At 27.0% G+C, this 20,441-nt stretch overlaps 1 protein-coding gene across 1 annotated transcript; it reads right to left on the minus strand.

Moving 5' to 3' along the window:
- Positions 1-1,148: 1,148 nt before the first annotated feature.
- LOC145834223 (3-galactosyl-N-acetylglucosaminide 4-alpha-L-fucosyltransferase FUT3-like) lies at positions 1,149-11,718 on the minus strand. The gene is made up of 17 exons (XM_082941600.1): positions 11,579-11,718; positions 11,393-11,482; positions 10,846-10,920; positions 10,108-10,149; positions 9,185-9,226; positions 8,706-8,747; positions 8,226-8,267; positions 7,511-7,606; positions 6,785-6,861; positions 6,331-6,444; positions 4,818-5,039; positions 4,352-4,547; positions 3,440-3,772; positions 3,038-3,121; positions 2,544-2,576; positions 2,119-2,195; positions 1,149-1,340 (listed from the first exon to the last, which is right to left on the minus strand). Exons 1-16 carry the CDS (start codon positions 11,666-11,668, stop codon positions 2,169-2,171), a joined length of 1,605 nt encoding a protein of 534 aa, XP_082797726.1. The 5' UTR covers positions 11,669-11,718; the 3' UTR covers positions 1,149-1,340; positions 2,119-2,168.
- Between the last annotated feature and the right edge of the window lie 8,723 nt (positions 11,719-20,441).

A 20,441-nucleotide genomic window follows, 5' to 3' on the forward strand; every position in this document is an offset into this window, starting at 1 on the left:
AAATGAGTTGCCTCTTATCATTGAATCTCATTTTGAAAAAAATCTTTGAACCGTTGAAAAAGTTAGATTAAAATAACTCATTGTTTCAATTCTATTGAGTTCTAAATGCTGAAAAATCTTTCTAATCACACTACTTAAGCGTAATATATTTATATTGCAATAGATACGTAGAATTAGTTGTTTCTTTTTAGTTTCATTGCTGAGGTTTTGCACTTTTGGAAGCATGTGACCTCAAAATTGAAGAGCTGATCAATGTTTTACGGAGAACTTTTGTTTGGCAATCACCGTGACAGATTGGTACAAAGTTAGAAATTAAGAAAACTTCTCGTTTCTCTTGTACGAAGAAATGAAGCCTGATTTGAAGGTAAACGTGATAAAAACAGCAGAGTTTTTGGGAAAAAGTGAAATCTTGTTAAAAGATGATGGAAAGCGTTGGAAAGAAATTTTTGATAAATGTAGCTTCAAATTAATGAACAAATGTAAAGAAATTGACTTAAACAATAAAAAGTGTTATTTCTCATTCAGGAAATTTTGTACATTTTTTATTTGAAGAAAACTTTTTCTTTTATAGTTAAAGTTAATTTAAAAGTACATTACCGTTAATTTATTTTCATAATGTTTCTAACGTTGTATAGGTCAAAGGACATTTAGAATTCCTTTATATCAGTTTAAAGTGATAAAAAGTTCAAACCAGTACTAATTTTTCAACCTTAGATAATGTTGTTAATTTTTGTGGTCATAAAAATTAAACTAAATTTAACTCGCATGTCCAATTTCAAATTTTTTAATTGTAATGCTTAGAAAACTAAAAAAAAAGTTCCACTTAAATATGCTTAAAACACTGTTTTACAAGGTGGTATGCTGTAAAACAAAAGTTCTATAAACAACGAAAAAATTTTTTGCAGCTTGAACAAAAAAAGCAAAAAAAAAAAACTGTTTGTCAACATGTTTTAAAATAAATTGGTACAGCTAAAAACTCAAGCGTTTAGTGTACTTTAAAATTAATATACCTAACTTTAATTCACTTTTTTACTAACAATTTATAAACAAAACTAAGTGTTTCAAAAGAAGTAACAAAAATTTTTGTAAAACATTTTGAAGTTTGATAAAAAATCTAATAAAATAGCTTTTTTTACAATATGCTTCAATAAAATTATATATAGTAAAAGAGTCACAAAATGATTGCACCTTAGAAATTAATTAAGGTACTGTAACATAACTAAACTTTTTTAGTAATTTTTATGTACTGTTTTTTGTAGCTTCAGTACTTTCTATTCACGAAAGCAGACTTTATCCACCAACTTTTGACCTCAGTTTTCCAAACTTACTTGAAAAATAATCTGTGTAGAATTTAGTATGTTAACATTTTTACAGGTATTTTATATATAGATTTTATTTATATTCATTAGTAGAAAAAAAGTTTTACAGTTCAAAAAACGATTTTTTTTTAGCTTTTTAGATGAAACTCGTGCTATAGTATATTGAACGACAAAAAAAGACGCTTAACATATTTAGTCCTAGGACCTGGTACACGAAGAACCTTTCGGTTATCGAGTCGCACACCACGGATACCTTTTAACGTCTTATCCAGGACAGTTGTTTAGATAACTAAAACTAACAAACTTTACTGCATTTAGTCAATACCTTATAATTGGAAACATTCCATTTTTACTAAACATAGTTTCTGAAGTTTAATTTTAATTTTCATAGGTAATTAGCAAATCAAAGTAAAATTGAATTAAAGTTATTATTTATAGTTTTTTTTTTCGAACCAAATCGTCGAATCATTTAAAGTATATTAACAAAAAATAAAACTGGATAAGCATTTAAGTTTTCTTATTAAAACTTTTTTGTGTTAATAACTCTAAGTAAAACAACACATTGCACCAAAAATTGATTTTATTTTTAAACAATTTTAAAAACTTATAAACAATCTATACTATACATATTATAAAATTCCTTGGAGATTAATTCAAATTATACATACTACATTTTAATGATAGTTTATGCTTTAAGTAAAAAAAAATACAGCTTATATCTAGAGACATAGTTGAAATTACTTTTATAATATAAGGCTTTGAAGAATAAATTAGTTTTGAACAAACAAATTTGATTTACCTGAACTGTTGCTTGGTTGTTATTTCCTTTTTCAAAGATAAAATACTTGGTCATAAAGCTTTGTTTGCTGGATTTAACTGAAAATACAGTATTCTTTTTAAGCTAATGTTTAAAAAAAGGTATCTTTCTATTTAATTTCCTTAATTTAAAAAAATAAACTTACTCTTTTTTGTAAACATGTTCTTAATAGAAATTAAAAGGTATTCACCATTAAAACCAAAGCTAAAATAATTTGTTGTCTTTGTTAGTTTCAAGGAGTTAAACTTATTAAAAGTTAAATGTGTTTTTTTACCATGAAAGTTTTAACTAAAAATTTCGTTGAACATTTAATGTTCAGAAACATTTAGTTTAAGATATTGATACCTTAAAAGGTTATAAACTATTATTTGTATTTATGTAAACTGTACATTTGTAAAAGTACTTACAACTGACGGCAACCCTTCTAATTTAGATGATTCCTGTAAAATAAAATAAAAAGAAATTTTTTTTTGATAGTTTACTCAGTTGAGAACTTTTAAAATAGATTAAGTAAAGTTTGCAAAAAGTATTATAAAAAAAAAAAGATAAATAACCATGAAAAAAATAGAAAAATTTAGAATCAAAATTTTCTTATAACAACTTTAGTGTAAATACAAATGTTTGCTTTAAAGTGTTTTCAAAGTTTATCTGTATTTTGCTAAAATAAGTAAAATTAAGATGTATAGTAAGTTTTTTTAAAATACTTTTTAAAAGTTGAAGATGCCATTTTTTCAAAATCAATCTTAAAAGATTAACTTGAGTAACAATTAAGCTAAAATGAAAAAAAAACATTTTTTTTATTAAATCTTATAAAGTATTTATAAAATATAGCTTCTTTATTTAGAAACAGAAGTACTCGTATAACAAACTGTTGAAGGTTTTACAAAAAAATTAGTCAAACCTGCTCTTTTGCTAGTTTTTTAGCATCTTCTATCAGTTGTAATACGTTTATCAATCGGGAAAACAAGTCGTTAGACGATTTTTGCTGAATAGAAATATTTTCATGTTAACTACCAATGATAAGTTTTATTTCTATACATTTTAAAACAGTTCAAAATTCTTTAAAGTTTTGCATCCGATCGTTTTCAATTATTAGTGCAAAAAAAAGGCATTAATGAGAATAATCATACAGGTATAACAATTCGAGCTATACTGAGAAGTAAATAGCTTTTTATACTTGAATGAAAAAAACTGGTATGTACACAACTAAATTTCATGTCAAAATTTAAGACATACAGCTATTAAAACAGTTTTATCAAAATTAAAGTACATTGAAAACTACTTTACAAAAAAAGTAAAAAACCTCAGGCTCCAGACACTCTTCAGCTTCGCCGTAGACCCAGTCGTGGATCGACCCGACGACCATCCGCTCCCCGAACTCGCTCTCACCGTTGGCGAACTTCCTCCCCACCCTCAGATCCCCGTCATCTTGCAGCTTCAGGCACAGCTCGCACTCGCTGTTGGGCAGGTTGAAGCCGAACAGGTTCTCGGGGGGGTCCAGCCGCCACCTGAAGTACTCCATGTAGGCCTGGTCGTTCAGGTCGAGGTAGTGGAGGTAGTCGATCAGGTTCTTGCGGTCCGGGTAGTCGTCGACGAAGATGAAGCTCTTCCTCGGTAGCACGGCTTCGTAGCTTTCCTTTGGTTTTTTATTTTAAACTCGCACAACTGTATTGTCTTGGTTATTATAACTACGCGTTATTGAGTTTTAAAAGTTTTAAAACAGGGTTTCCCAAACTTCTTTTTAAAATTGCCCCCGTTAAGAAATAAAAATGGCTTTTGCCCCCTCCAACAAGATTACCATTTAAAAAACCTAAGACCTTTTTTTTTTTTGCTTTTCATCTGCAATTCAAGAATATCTAGTGTAAGTTTCAAAATTACTAATAAATACACCTGAGACTTTTTTTTTTGCTTTTCATCTGCAATTCAAGAATATCTAGTGTAAGTTTCAAAATTACTAATAAATACACCTGAGACTTTTTTTTTTGCTGTTCATCTGCAATTCAAGAATATCTAGTGTAAGTTTCAAAATTTTAAAATTCCCCCCTCCCCTTTTGCCCCTTTACTAATTATTGCCTTCCAACTTACTAAAATCGCCCCCAGGGTGGCGGTACTGCCCACTTTGGGAAACCCTCTTTTAAAGTGTAAAGCTATGCGTTAATAATTCTGAAACAGCTAGTTTAGATTTTAAAGTGTGCAGAGTAATTTTTCTCCAAACCTTAGTGGCACCGTAGACAACCGGCACTGCGCCGCTGGCGAAGCTCCGGAAAAGTTTCTCGGTAATGTAGTCTGTGCAGTTGTGCGAGTTTTCGAAAGCAAGGTAGAACTTGAAAGTGGAAATGAACTTTTCAACTTTTTTTCCGGTAAAGTCGCTACGAGGACTCACTTCAGGGGCGTCCGGAAAACATTTTCCTCTTTATTTTTGTTTTTTGTTATAAAAAAGTTTTATACGATTAAATTAATGAATTATTGAGGAGGCTTTTGATAATTTTTCATGTGAAAACAAAAATTTTAATATTTAGAAATAGGTTATAATTTACTTTACATTCAACTAAATAACATATAATGTGTTATAAACTATCAGTATATATCAATTAGAACAAATTAACTGCATACATAGGAACTTTTATCATAGCGAGTTAGTACGTATTATTGCAACATCTTGGTAACATTTAACCGCCCACCTGCGGTCCACTTCCAGACCCATGTCGACCAGCTTCTGCACGAGGTCCCATCGCTTGGTGGCGCCGTGCGATTTTTTGCAGTTGGAGACAATCCACGTGACCAGGCCGGTCTTGTTTCGCACCAGTGCTTCCAGCGCCGCACCAGCATCAGGGTTTTCGTCCCTGATGGTTTTGGCGACGTCGTAAATTTTGCCGTACGGAAAGTACGCGCTGCTGTCCCGTCTGAAAAAGTGTATTGAAATAGGGGAACTTTAAGGTAGATAATGTAATTGAGCTCCTAGGATAAGTTGGGTACGTTGACGTTGTCGCTTGAAACCGTTTGTGAAGGAGTTTTTATTAAAACGTAACTGAAAGTATGTAACGCACGCACTTGAAAAATAATTCAAAAGGAAACAATAAACATACTCTGAACGCTAACAAAGGCATGAATGGTATTCAATGGGCTTTTAAGTACTTTTTGATTAAGTGTTAAATATAAACGATAAGATATGGGTGGTGTGAATAATGATGGTTTTTTATAAGCAAACTAACAAATAAGATTATTTAGCAACCAAAAAAAAATTGTGTTCGTAACATAAGCAAAAAGTTTAGTTAGATTATTTTTACTACCATTTTTAAGTCATTTAAAACTATTTGGTGAAAATATGATGATAATTAATAACAGTATAATTTTTTTATTAAAATCGGTTTAAAATTATTTGATTTTTTCACCTAAATTAATTTATAGATTGTTTGATAAAGGTACAAAAGCTACTCAGTAAAACAAAAACTACTAACAAGGGGTATTTTTTTGCTGGGTTCTAAGTCGTTTTTTCATTAAATTAACAAACTAAGCTACTTAATATCAAAATTTTAAAAAGTTCTGGCATTATGTTATTTGATTAAGAATTATTTTGATCTGCTTTCTTTGACTAAAAACGTTTTTTTTAATAAATAAATACATTATTAAAGTAGTATTTGTGTGAAGTATACTTAGTTTTTGATCACTTAGACAAAACTAGTATTGTTTTATTTTTCTTCTTCTGTTAGACTTACTTTTGAGCTATGCAAGTATTAATCATTTATCTAACTAATTTTACTCATTCTGTTTAAAACTAATACTTTTATATACTAAAACAGGATGTGGTAAACTGCAGCCTGTAATGTACTTTTTAGCTAGATTTTTTTTTTTATTCAACATAAAAAAAATATTTTTGTTTTGCAAAAGCTTTCATTTAGGCTCATAATCTGATAATTAGTAATTAGAAGAGCCTTCTTATTGCATATTTTTTCACAATTATGGTTTAGAGTAGTACTTTTCTAACAACTACTAAAATTTTTCTAGATAGGTGCGGCCCACGAAAGACTTTATTCTAAACAGTGCAGCCCGCGAAAAAAGTTTTCTAGGAAAACTGACTCGTTACTTATAAAACGATACCGACCCCTGTACTAAAAAATAAAAATAAAATAAAAACGTTATTTGGTCTCAAAAGTATATATACTTATACAAATACGATTAAACATTGCATAAAACCTTGGTGACAGTGTCAAATTGAAATATTCATCGAACTGTCTTAGATCACTTTTTTGGTGTTTTATTGTTGCAGCACTTTCCAAAGTCAGAAACCCGTAGTATTGACCTGGTAACCTTTATACATATTTACATGCATTAATCTATTAAAAATAAAAATCATAAAAATTTGTAAGTTGCAACGTTTAATAACTTTAAAATAAATTTTTAAAATATGCAAACTAGTTTAAGTTGTTTTTATATTCGTGATAATCTTACATTAAAATAAATATAATTCAAATAGTTCATAACTAAAGAATCTTTTAAATACGTCTTGAACATTTAGGTGTTACTTTTATTGTAAATATTAAAACTATTGAAAATTATTTTGTTTTTTGCAGATCAAAAGAAAAAAAAAAGCAGTATATAGTTTAATAAAGTTTTCTAACATATAAATAACTCAATAAAAAGTAACTACCTTGGTTTCAAAGGTAAGGTAAATTTCTTAAGCTCTTTGAAGTGAAATATAACAGCTTTTGTTCGGGTATTTTCAATCTGCAACAATTAGTAAAATATAAAAACTAAAAATGCAAAAGTTAACAATTTACATTACTATTTTTTAAACAATTAGACACTGTTTGTTTCACAAAAGTAAAAAACTAAAAAAAAATCGTTATCCTAATCTATAAATTTAAAAAAAATTTTAAAATAAGGAAACTTAAAAAACAGGATGCATGGTTTCGAAGTAAAGTAATTATAGCTCATGTGTAAGTGTATAGTTAATAGTGTATCAGTTTAACAATTTAATAATTTAGTTATATAATTTATGGAACATAAGCACTATTACGCAAATTTTATTCACCTAAATATGAGTGATAAATACACCATTAAACGATTATATTAAAAAAAGGTATATAAAAAGTGCATTACTTGACAGATTGCAGTTTTTCATAAAAAATAGTTTATAACTTATAAAAAAAAACTTTGTGGTCAAAAAACATAAACTGTTACAATTTTTTGTTTGTTTCATGCTTTAGATTTAAAAGATATTTTATGTTAGGTTCCTGTACAGCCCATGAATTTGGCTTAAAGTTTACGGAAAAAAACGCAGTATTGCAAGCGTTAAAACTTTGCGACATGACATATTTTATTATTAAACTACTTGATGTCATTGAAAAAAAATCTGATGAAAACTGAAACTTACCAGGGTCCGGTCATCCGTGACCCGGCAACCACCGCATTCAGGGGACAAGATTTGGTTCCTTCCTTCGCCAAACGGTCGATACCAGTACAGGATGTTCTGAAAGATTTCATTAATATTCGGCACTCGACTATTGAGTTCAAACGTAGCTAGCTGCATTTTCGCACGCAGAAGATTTTCGTTAGCATAACTACTTTGTGAGAGTTAAAACTTTGTCAAATATTAAATGAGTTTGACTAGTAAAAGTTAGGTGTTACTTAACAGTAAATTATTTCGCTTAGTTTTATATTGTAAATTTTCTGCAAAAAAAAAATCATAAGCGTATAAAAGTCGCTTAAGTTAAGTGTGTAAACTAGAATGAAAATTGGTAAACGTTTACAAATTTTAAATTTATTTGTACATCATCAAAATACCTACTTAGAATTTAGTTAGAAAGTTATTTATAGTTTAAGTCCTTCAACTAATTTTTTATGTTTGTTTGTAAAATAACTTTATTTTTAGTCAGGATAAAGCTTAAAAAACAGAATTAAACTATGTGTAACTTAATAGTCCTTTTCTAACAAAATCTATTTTAATACTGTATTTATAAATATTATCAAACAATCGACAGCATTTCTTTTGTAACGCAATGTTTAAGAATAATTTGCTAGGTTAAAGTGTCATAGTTATACTGTAGGTTAGTGAAAGTTAGCTAGATTTTACGAACAAAGTTACTAACGATTGGTATACTTTCCTCCACAGTTTTCGAATCAAATATTTCCTGAAAAATTTTAGTATGTATTAATTACACAAATATAACCTCAAGTGTGTAAACTTAAGTTAAGTGTGTAAACTAGAATAAAAATTGGTAAACGTTTACAAACTTTAAATTTATTTGTACATCAGCAAAATACCTACTTAGAATTTAGTTAAAAGGTTATTTATAGTTTAAGTCCTTCAACTAGTTTTTTATGTTTGTTTGTAAAATAACTTTATTTTTAGTCAGGATAAAGCTTAAAAAACAGAATTAAACTATGTGTAACTTAATAGTCCTTTTCTAACAAAATCTATTTTAATACTGTATTTATAAATATTATCAAACAATCGACAGCATTTATTTTGTAACGCAATGTTTAAGAATAATTTGCTAGGTTAAAGTGTCATAGTTATACTGTAGGTTAGTGAAAGTTAGCTAGATTTTACGAACAAAGTTACTAACGATTGGTATACTTTCCTCCACAGTTTTCGAATCAAATATTTCCTGAAAAATTTTAGTATGTATTAATTACACAAATATAACCTCAAGTGTGTAAACTTAAGTTAAGTGTGTAAACTAGAATAAAAATTGGTAAACGTTTACAAACTTTAAATTTATTTGTACATCAGCAAAATACCTACTTAGAATTTAGTTAAAAGGTTATTTATAGTTTAAGTCCTTCAACTAGTTTTTTATGTTTGTTTGTAAAATAACTTTATTTTTAGTCAGGATAAAACTCAAAAACAGATTTAAACTATGTGTAACTTAATAGTCCTTTTCTAACAAAATCTATTTTAATACTGTATTTATAAATATTATCAAACAATCGACAGCATTTATTTTGTAACGCAATGTTTAAGAATAATTTGCTAGGTTAAAATGTCATAGTTATACTGTAGGTTAGTGAAAGTTAGCTAGATTTTACGAACAAAGTTACTAACGATTAGTATACTTTCTTCCACAGTTTTCGAATCAAATGTTTCCTAAAAAGTTTTAGTATGTATTAATTACACAAATATAACCTTCCGCGTAAATTCGCACGTTAAACGTAACCAAAAGTGCGAAGTTGTGCGAATATAGCAGATTTTACTTTAGAACTTACTTTAGAACTAGTACTGTTCATCAGACATATTTGTCACTGTTTATATGTTTATCTTTTGTTATTTCAAATTTAAATCTAAAAATAAGACTCTTAGTAATAAAAAAAGCAATTGTTATATGACTGGCTGGCAAAAGTTACATAAAAATAAAACTTCACAAAATTTTAATTAAAGTAATTATCAAAGTATTTGTCATATACAATAAAGTTACATGTTAAAAAACAAGGTTTGTTTTGAAAAGAATAAAAGTGTACTTCAAATAAATTTAAACGCTACATTTCTGTAAATCTAAGAAATACTACTGATATTTAAAAAATAAAAATCTGTTGAAAGTATTTTTTCAATACAAATTTACTAAACTTAACACTTTAAAATTCTTTCGGTTTATAATGTTTATAGAAGACTTAATTTAAAATACTTCTGTACTCTTTGGTTCTAAACCGGTATTTAATTTCGGATGTGCAAATATAACTGTTATATAGATTTAACTATTATTAAAGTTTTATTAAGTCTTTAAAGTATTAGAAAGTTTAAATGCATTAGTACTAAAAATATAGCAGTTTTTATCTTAAAAAACAAACTTTGAATTTTTGTTTTTAAGAAACATCTTTCAAACTTCAAGAAATTTTATTTAATTTATTAATGATAAAGACTTTTTATTTGGTTTTTTACGTAACTGTTTATTAACTTACACACTTTAGTACTATAGTTATAACTGTATGCTGTTTAAATCATTATTTATAATTTAAGAAAAAAAGACTAACGACAGGTAAGACTTCTTCCCCAGCTTGTACTTTTAACATTCCCTAGAAAAAAATATCAATTACTTATCTAAGTTAAGTGTTGATATATTCTAATATTATTTAGTAAATTACAAACCACTTAAACAAAAAATGTATTAACAGAAAATCCAAATTTTTGCAAATGTGTGCTTACTTGATATTTCCTAATTTTGTTTATGTAATTTTTTTAAATTTATTTAAATTCAGTTGTTTTAGTATTTTTTTACTATTATATTTAAGAAAAAGTTTATTTACATAATCTAAAAAATTGAGTTGTTTATACTTTCAGAAAAAAATAAAGTATTGAATTTGTATGAAACATTTTTAAACTTAAACAATAATTTTAATCAGTTTGCAATATTTAAATTAATAACAGTTTTAAAAAACAAAATGCAAGAACAATTAAACTTTATTATTTAGTGTTTACTAAAAATATGCATTAATTTTGTTTAGAGAAAATAATTTTATTAAGATTGCTACTTCTGAGTATTAAGATTAGGTTGTAAGTTTGTAAAAATTGTTCAAACTTTAAGAAGTAAAAAAGTACTAATCAATGGTTGTAATTCCTCTCATGGTACTTTACTTTATACTCTTTGAAAAAAAATTAAGTTGCATAAGTCAAATACATATTACTGATAATAAATAAAAAAATTGAACAGTGTTAATAAAAATAAGTAAATCAATTTGAACAGACTAATTTTATGATAATATTAATCAAACCTCTTCTAAAATTTTTCTAGCTCTTTCTACCCCAGAATATATGTTTCCTTTTTGTTCATGGTTTTCTAAGTTTAGCTGAAAGTAAACAGACAAAATTTCTATTTAAGTAAATTTAGTGTTTAGATAATTGTATAATAAACAATTAATTGAGTGAAATCATTACCAAGTTTTAGAATAAAAGAATAAAAAAACAAAAGTAGGTTTAAATAACAAACAAAGTAAAAGTTTAAAATAAAATACTTACATATATTACAAGTTTTGCTTTTTAGCTTTACTTTTACTTTGTCAATATAAATATTTTTTTTTTTTACTAAATTGTTTTTTTACTTTAAACTAAATATGTTGTATTTAAAATTAATAAATACAGGTTAATAAGAATCGTTGCTTGCAATTAAAGTTTTAAGATTTAAATTTTTATTTATAGTTAGTTTAAGGTTTTTTGTAGTTCAATTTCTTTAAGCTGATTATACTAGCTTAATTAAACTAAAAGTTTTAGTTTTCTAGTTAAAATTTTATTTTTGATAACAAATTAAACATTTAAAAAAACCTGTGCTGCAGGTAGTATACTTTTATTTTCGTTGTAAGTTAAAGTTTTCGGTGAAAAGTACCTTTCTATTCTCCAGCTCTCTAAACCTAGCTATGTAAAAAAATTAAACGTTAGTTAAAGTTTTAATATTTTCTTAGTAAAGAACATAACAAAAAAATAGATTGTTTATTAAGTTGGTCAACGAACCTCGTTATCGGGCAAATTTGAGTTTTCAAACAGTAAAACTAATATCACACACAAAAATGTGCAGGCTAGTAGCTTGAGATGAGTTTTCATTTTGGAACAGCTTCATTGAAAAAACTATAAGCTACTTTTTGTAGAAACTTTAAAACTGTTTTTGGTATTTAAAGTAACGTATTTTAAAGTCTTTTTACTAAGCATTTATTATAAAGAAAATTATAAACACGACATAAGTATAGTCATTATATGTTATTTTGTTTTTTATTCTTTCATTTTGTTGATTGTTTTATTTCTTAATTTTTGAAAATTTTAGATTAAGAAAATTAATATTTTAGCTCGTAAGAAATTGTAAAAGCATGTGGTTTATGACTCGATAACCGAAAGGTTTTTCGTACACCAGGTCCCAGGACCAAACTTTTTGAGCGCTTTATTTTATCGTTTAATAAACAATATACATTTATTTGATCAAAGTAGTTTATACTCATGGCAAGTGTTGTTTCTAACTATATTAAAAATGTTCTCAACATTTTTGTTTAAGTTAATAAAACTATAATTTTCAAAAAGGCTACTTTTGTATATTTTAAAATTAAAATAGTTCCTTATAACTACACTGTATTGTTAATAATAAAAATAAGTACGAATAAAAATATCTAAACTTCAAAACACACTTTTTTTGTTGTTACTATTATAATAGTTGAAATTCAAACCATCTTTTTTAAATATAGATTAAGTAATTTTAGTTCTATAAAAGTTATTAAAATTAAAACAAATTTTACTTTTAAATGTTTTATAGTTTTTAGAAATCAGCTAAACTTATATTATATATTATTTCGTTTCCTAAAATATATTTTGTTTATATACTTGACGTTGTACTTAACAAAACTTAAAACTATCATTAAAAAAATGTTTCTTTTCAAACAAAAAAATTGAATATTTTCTTATTTTATGTTTTTAATAGAAAAGCTAAGTTAAACAAAAAAAACCAACTCAAAACTGAAATAGAACCAATTAGAATAATGTTTATGGTGATTTCTTTCCCTGAGCTACTTTCTATGTAAACTAAAAAGTTGGTAATAATACAACACCGCCTACGGCTGTAGAAGACTTAACACGTTTCTTAGAGAAAATATTTGTTCATAGACTATTTTGATACATCAAAAAGTAACAGAAACAAAAAACAAATCTTAAAACAAAAATAAAGGTGTTTCATATAAATTTTTATAGTTAGTTTAGTACTCCATACTTAGGTTTGAATTTTAAGTTTTTGAACGCTTACTATCTTAAATTTTAAACCTGACAATGTAGTTTTTATAACCTTAGTACTTTTTTTGTATTAGTATTGAAATTTTAAAAGAATGAATTGAATAAAATATAGTATAAGTTTTATTTTTATGTTTAAAAACTTATAACATGATTATCAAGTATTAGAAACGTTTATAGTGTTAAAAAAGTTAAAGTAAACAACCAGTCAGAGCTCAACAAGCAAAGCATCGTTTCATTTGATAAATATTTTCGTTTTTAAATCTTGACTCTAAAAACATAGTAAGCATCTTGAAAAATAACAAAAGCAAGCGTTTATTTATAAACGTAACCGTCATCAGCTTAGGCAATTAAAAAAAGCTTTTTTAACTATCTTGTTTGAAATTTTATCTCTGCTTATACCATAAAATTTATTTCTCAGTGTATTACTTAAGTATTAAGTTACGCAAAAAACTTAAAACACAAACTTACAGTATCAAAAACAAAGGTTCCAGCCAGCACTTAAAAAAATAAATTTAAAAAATGTTTTATTTTTAATAAATTATAGAACTTTAATTTCTATACAATCCTTAGTAAATATACAAAGATGTACTTGTTACTGATCCTTAATTTCAGTAAAATGTACTTTTAATTTTATAGGGCTGGTAGCGGTGCCAAAGCATGAGCGTAGAAAACAAAAATTTGGTCAGTAATGTCTGCGGATCTTTGGCAGAGTGAGCAACAAACTCAGTGTCGTCAATAAAAAGCTTTGCTTTCAGATGTGGAGGACAGTAAGCGTCCGTCAAAACTCGCATGCTGCTAAATTCAAGCTGATGTGCAGAATTTATGCATTGTGACATCATAAAAACGGAAACTCTTTTGAAGTTGGAGCAACGATGCCACCTTGCTTTATTTGTCGATTAATCGTAAAAGAACCAATAAAGTTGCTATCAAAAAGGACGATTGCCATAGAGATGGAGTGAAAGGACTTTGCAAGGTTAAGATGCTCATAGAGCAGCGAAAATTTAAAAATCCTGAGCAGACCTTTTCTTCTCAACAGATTGACAGGTCTATAGATTAAGTAAGGTCGATGACATCAATATAAAAAGGCATGTTTTATATTTTTGCATTTAGCCCCCACTTCAGCATGAGTGTAAAAGCTTTGCCAGCGATACCAAGTAAAAAATTTTTACTGTATTTATTTTAGTATTGCCTGAAAAACTTGTTGTTATAGGAGGCGATGATCGTACGAACACCAAGTTTCTGCGAAAATACTTATTTGTTTTTAATTTACCTGTGGTGCTGAGTATATTTATTGTAGTAAAAGGGACCTGGGGTACGGTACTACTGTTACTTCTTAAAGGGGTTTACTAAGTACACATACTAACCATAAGTAAATTGTCATCAGATTTACCTGACTCTCTAACTTTTTTTGCTAAACGCATTGAAGGCTTTAACTTTAAAGTAAGATTATGTTTTAAATCTGTAACTAGTTTGCCACTACTTTCTTATTTTTCTTGATTTAGCTTAGAAAAAGTAATCTTAATCTATAAATATCGCTTAAAAAAAGTTTTGCGAGCAGTTATATAAAAGCTTTACTTTATCAGAAGAAGAATGACCAGTTAAACAATCACGACAGAAAAATTGCACTGAGAAATAAAAATACAACAAACATGAAAATCTACAGAATATCACCAAGTTCTTTCAAGGTTTTTAGAGTATAGCGCTGGTAAGAAAATTAAAACACTATAGCGAAGAACTATAGTATTTAAACAGTTTTTTAACATTGTTAAGCTTTTATAACCTCGTTTTTACAATCTATTTTAACTCTTTTACGCCAAACAGTGGATAATCTTAAGAAAAAAGAAAGCATTGACTTAGTTACATCCAAGCTTAAAATATCAATTAATTTATTATTTTCAAGTTTATCTTTTAAACAAAACTAGTTTTAATCAATATACTTGAGGGTTGTAGGATAGTAAGTGCTATGTTTTTGATTTATAATTACGACTATGTTAAGTAATACTAATTATTAATAAGTTGAACAGTTTCAAGGGATTGTAATGTTTTAAAGTGTTTAGTATCCAGTACATACAAATAAACAACATTATAAGTATAATTAAGATAAATATAAAGTACTAATTTGCTTAAAATAACTTTGGGTTTGTATTTATCTAAAATCATATTTTCTAATTTAGATTGTTCTAAAATTTAAATTAAAAACAAAATATACATTCAGAATTTTATAATTTTAGTTGGATCAAAACGTAGTGTTTAAAACTCTTGTGAGTTTACTTAAGGTTTTAAGTCCTTTAATTCAATTTAAAAATTAGCTTAAACTTATACCCTTAATTATCTTACGTATTTTTAGAGATTTTTGTTAATTTAGAATCAAAACTAATAATAAAAAACATTTCAATTTAAAATCTCATATCAAAAAGTATATGTAACATTAAAAATCAAAAGTTACCTTTTTTTCTGTTCTTTGAATCCGAAAAAAAACTACAGCATATTAATCTTAAGATATTAACGAGTTAATTTACGAAGACAACTAAGAACAAACTAACGAAACTTTGAATTCAATTTAATAACTTTCAAAGTTTCGCCTTGCATAACTGACCCATTCGCAGTAAGCGTGTACCCCGGTTCTTGTTTTATTGTGTTACTTTAATTTATTTGGTTTATTAATTTGTGTGTAGACCAGTGTCATACCAATGTAGTGTTTTATAGTCGAAAGTGTTTAAAAATATAATAAGTAAATATTAGAAAGGCTTCATAGAATAGTATGCACATGAATTTTAATCTTCGTTTTTGTATAAAGTTTTTATTAAGTGAGAATGCATAAAGTTAAAAACAATTATAAAATTAAGATAATGTGAATCTTTGTTATTATATTCCAAGTAAAATGTTTAGAGCAGGAATCGGCAAAGCTATGCCATATAATAAAAATGCGGCCCGCAAAAATGTTTTTATTATAAATACGATGTGGTTCGTAAAAAGTAAAACTTCGGCCAACAAGAGGTAAAACGCAGCCTGCGATCATGTAAGATTTTTAAACTTACCCAAGCTACTTTGGGGTTTGTAATGAAAAGTAAAAAAGAAGTCATGAAATAAATTGACGAGAGGTTTAAAAAAAAATAACTAAAACTAAAACTACAGCCCGCGAAAATTTATATTTTTGAAATACGGCCAACGACTATCACATGCCTACCGACCCCTTGCATTAGAAGCTTATTTAAACTATAACTTTTAAGAAATTGACATATTATTTGACTATCGGCTCAAATGTTTCTTCAAACACATAATTGGACAAAAAATCAGTTGTAGCATAGGTAAGGCGTCAGGCACGTTTGCTTTTTTGACTGCAATAGTTTGAAATAAGCAAAAGCTATGTATTTCCACAAAGGCTAATGTTTGTTGTGTTGTATGCAGTTTTCTGCTATGCCGTAGCAAAACAGAGAACTCGACAAACTTGCAGGAAAAGGAACATATTTCAACTACGATGCCTACTTAGGTATTGCCCGATGAATAGTTAGTTACTCAATTAATTTTTGTTTTCTCATTAGCTATTAACTTCAAAGAAGTGGTGTCACTAACTTTGGGAAACCCTGCTCTAGAAGACAACAATTTTTTTTTGACTTCTATTACACTATTGAAATATAAAAACAGTTCCGGAGAAGATGTGACAGCTGCAATTGTGACGGCTGAGTCAACTGAAGATCGTGAAGATGGCTCAAATGAAGATCGTGGTTGAAGATCAGAAAGAAATTGTTGATTTCGTTGAAGGGTTAACAACTGCCGCATGCAATGGACTTGAAAAGAATATCAATTTCCATTGCAGAAGTCAGCTGATGAAACACCTTAGAGCTACTGAGGACCTGCTGCAGAGTAAGGAGCTGAGGGGGGCAGCAAAAGTTGTCTTGAAACGATGCGAGCTCCTAGAAGTTGCAGGAAACAAAAGATGAACGCAGAACTCCGCAGCTGCAGCAGAAGTTCTTAAAATAACAAAGATAAATGTCAACTGCGTGTTAAATGTTTAATGTCAATAAAATGCCTCTCGTTTGAATTATATTGTTACACTTTTCTGATATTTATATATAAATCATTACTTAATGTTAAGCTTTAAATGCATAAGTTTGCTAAATAAAAGTAACTCACTAGACCAGTATGTTATTTATGAAAGACTTGTTAACATATATAAGAAATATATCTTAAGTATCAAGAAAAAAGTTTTTCTTATTTTAGCTGTACAAACTTAAATAAATTAATAAAGTACATGTAATTCTTTATTGTTTTTTATCTACAAAGTTTATAAGTTGACAATCTTTGATTCAATTTAAGTGTAAAAGGAAAACTTAAATGCGCCAGTGCTAAAATCATAAATGACATAAATTTATTAAAGAAGTGTTTTTTATTTGGTAAAATAAAAATATTTTAAGTTTGATTTTCAAAAACAATAAAAGGTTTGATAATACCAATTCGATCACCAAACAATAAGCTTTCGGTAGACTGATACCCGAGTTTTGTTCTTTTTTTTTTTGAAACTCGTCAGTCAGGACAACCGAAAAGCTTGCAATCGTCAATCTGAAAACAGTTTATAATGTTTTATCAAAATACAAACATCGTATACAAAACCAATAGGTAGAACTTTAAACTACATAAATTAAAAACTTGCATAATTTTTCAGTACTTTGTTTGTGTCAAAAAACTTAATCAATATTAAAATACCTAAAAAATATGAAAGTAAATTTTCAAAAATAAGTTTATACAACCAAGATTAAATTGTATTTTACATTCTATTACTCTATTTTGATAAATTAAAGTCAAGTTTCACTACAGACAAGTTTTCTTTGTTTATGTCTGTATTTTTAATAACTTTTTTATTACAGTAATAACACACAAAGTTTACTTTACTTTCATTTATTGTTTATTAAACATGGTATAAAAAAACTAGACTTATAAATATCGTCAAAGGACCTGGCTTTACCATTTACAACAAATATAACAAAATTATAATAAAAGTATAAAAAATTGAATAAATATTTCAGTTTTTACTAAAAACTTTTTTCACGTAGTTAAAAGAGATAAAGCTATAATAGTACAAACTAAAGAATAAGTGATCTATGGTCCATACTTAAAGCATAGACTATAAATTAAAAGTTCATGAAATATAAGTAAGCGTATATGCTTGTGTGTTTAAAATTAATGCAGACCTTAAAAAATTACAATGATGTTGTATTTATTAAACAAAGTCAAAAAGTATAAAAAGATCAAGCTGTAATTGCTTATAGACATTAATTTATAAATGTGTAGTAAAAGTATTTTTTCCAAAGTTACTATAATAAATTAAAAGGTTCTTTTTTTCTAAATTAGTTTTTTCAATTTCAAAACTTACCTCTTTAGTTTTTAAAGTTGTTAATCATATGTATGTTTCAACCACTTGGTATTGATTTTGAAACCTTCGACTCCGGGAGTTTTCGAAGCCATCGTTAGGGATCCTACGCCATTATGCCACATATTTGTATTTATATTGATGATTTTTATGTTAGTTTTTGACTTTTAGATAAATAATAAGTTGAACAAACTTACTTTTGTCTTTTATGATTTTGCACTAAGTTAAATTGTTTTGCAAGTTTAGTTATCGTTAATAATATACTAAATAAAGTTTTACTAATTTAAATAATTGAATAAAATACTCAATAACTAACTTTTACAGTTGTATATTAAACGTAGTTATAGAAAACATCGGCGAAGGTCTACTAGATGTTCTTGAGTTAATATGAAGACTTAAAAAATGGTCTAATTGACTGATCGTCTAAAATAAAAAACGTTGAAACTACAATTACGGTCCGCAAAGATTGTTATTTAAAAACTTTTTGCTCCAGACTAGCAAATGCCTGCCGACCCCTAGTTTAGAGTAATTAAAACCATTTTTTAGGTTTTAATGCTAGCAATAAAGTTTCTAGCTTTTCTTAGGTAATTAATTTTTGTTTTTTGGTCACTTGTTCAAAATGAAAGTTTTTACTTATTATATAAACAAAAATAAAGTCTGCCTCGTTAAGACTTGTTGACAATAAAAATTTTTATAAAGAATACGTATAAAAAATAACAGTAGACTCCTTGGAAGTAAAACGAAAGTAATTAACAGTGCAGTTTACAATAAAGTAACTAATGACTAAAACTCAAATATAAAATATATGTAAAATAAAGTTTTTTAAATTTAGGTATTTTAGAAAGTAACAAAAACATCAGTTCAAATTATAATTAACTCTAATTGAAATATCAGTAGAAAACTTGTCCAAAAAGCAATCTTAAAAAAAAAAAATACTAAAATAAGGAGAAAAGAAATGATCATCAAATTAAATGCTTTACAGACTTATATGTAATTGTAGCTTGTCTTTGAGATCAAACAAAACACCTTGTATTGTTTGACAGATATTTTGAAAATATTTTGAAATCCTTCAAAAATGATTATAGTTTTTCATAACTACTACTACGGCAGCTTTGTGTTATATAAAATTTTCCTTTTAAAAATAAAGATTTAGTGTATCCGCTGTCGTGAAAATTACAAGAAAAACTTAGATTATTAGTACCAACACGATACATCTTTATCTGTTAAAACGCCTTCTTCTCCAAACAATGCTTGGTATCCATAAAAAGACGATTTATTTTATCAATAACTTTTTGTTGGAATTATTTGGTTACGAGTCAATTTGTTTCTCTGTGACAGTGGTTTTTGAAAAGTGTCAAAAAGTTTATCATTTTTTATGATTGTTCTTCAGCACTCAAATTGAAACTCAAAGCTACCTTCACATTTTTGACGTTTTTGACACTTTGACTGGTCAATTTTTACCATGCCGCTCTACTATAACGAACACCAATAGAACCTTTTGAAATTTTTAAAATTTTCTTCTTTGAAAAGGTGTTAATTGTTATTTTTCAAGTTCGTGAAATAAAATTATTTAAAAAATATAACAAAACGCATTTCATTTTTCTTAAATTTATTTGAGTACTTTCGTAGTAAGGCTTATCAAAAATTGTATCTTAAACTGAAATGAAATTGAAATAAAGTTATGCTGTAGTTAAAGGTTTAAAAATATAAAATGATGTAATAGTCTAGTGTAAAAACAAACTAAATGCTTATACTATAGAACTTTGCTGTACTTATAAAACTCGTTAAACTAAAATCAAACTAAAATAAACAAGCAATAAAAATGAAAATAAAACTACACTTAGAAAAAAAAACTAACGAGAAACTAATAGCTTTAAAATTACTTTACAAGGACCTAAAAAGTCTAGTTTGGTATACGAACTTTTTCTGCTTCCATAAACTGGGCCTTAAAGATTGAATGCATAAGGCTTCTGGAATATGTAGCTGAAAAGAGTTCACTAAAACTGTAAAATTCTTATTTTTTTAATTTTAATGAGATGCAATTTTTGCCTTAAAGATTGAATGCTATTTGTATAATAAAATTGCTTTGTGAGATCGGAATAATACTTTTTGTAGACGTTTTTGTAAGCTAAACTTTTGTTTTAACAGATGAATGATATTTTTCAGTTTGCTTTTAAAATAATTGAAGTACTGATTCATAATCTAGTCTAATACAATTTAAACTATAAAAAAATGTTC

Source organism: Thalia democratica, chromosome 4, assembly GCF_965202585.1.
Source record: "Thalia democratica chromosome 4, ktThaDemo2.hap1.1, whole genome shotgun sequence".
NCBI lineage: Eukaryota > Metazoa > Chordata > Thaliacea > Salpida > Salpidae > Thalia > Thalia democratica.

Excerpts from the sequence above, each read along its gene's own strand:
- LOC145834223 (XM_082941600.1), bottom strand. The coding sequence starts at position 11,668 with ATGAAAACTCATCTCAAGCTACTAGCCTGCACATTTTTGTGTGTGATA. Across the intron at positions 8,268-8,705 it reads TGGAGGAAAGTATACCAATC|GAAATATTTGATTCGAAAAC; the intron begins GTTAGTAACTTT and ends AAAATTTTTCAG. Across the intron at positions 2,196-2,543 it reads TAGAAGGGTTGCCGTCAGTT|TTAAATCCAGCAAACAAAGC; the intron begins GTAAGTACTTTT and ends CTGTATTTTCAG.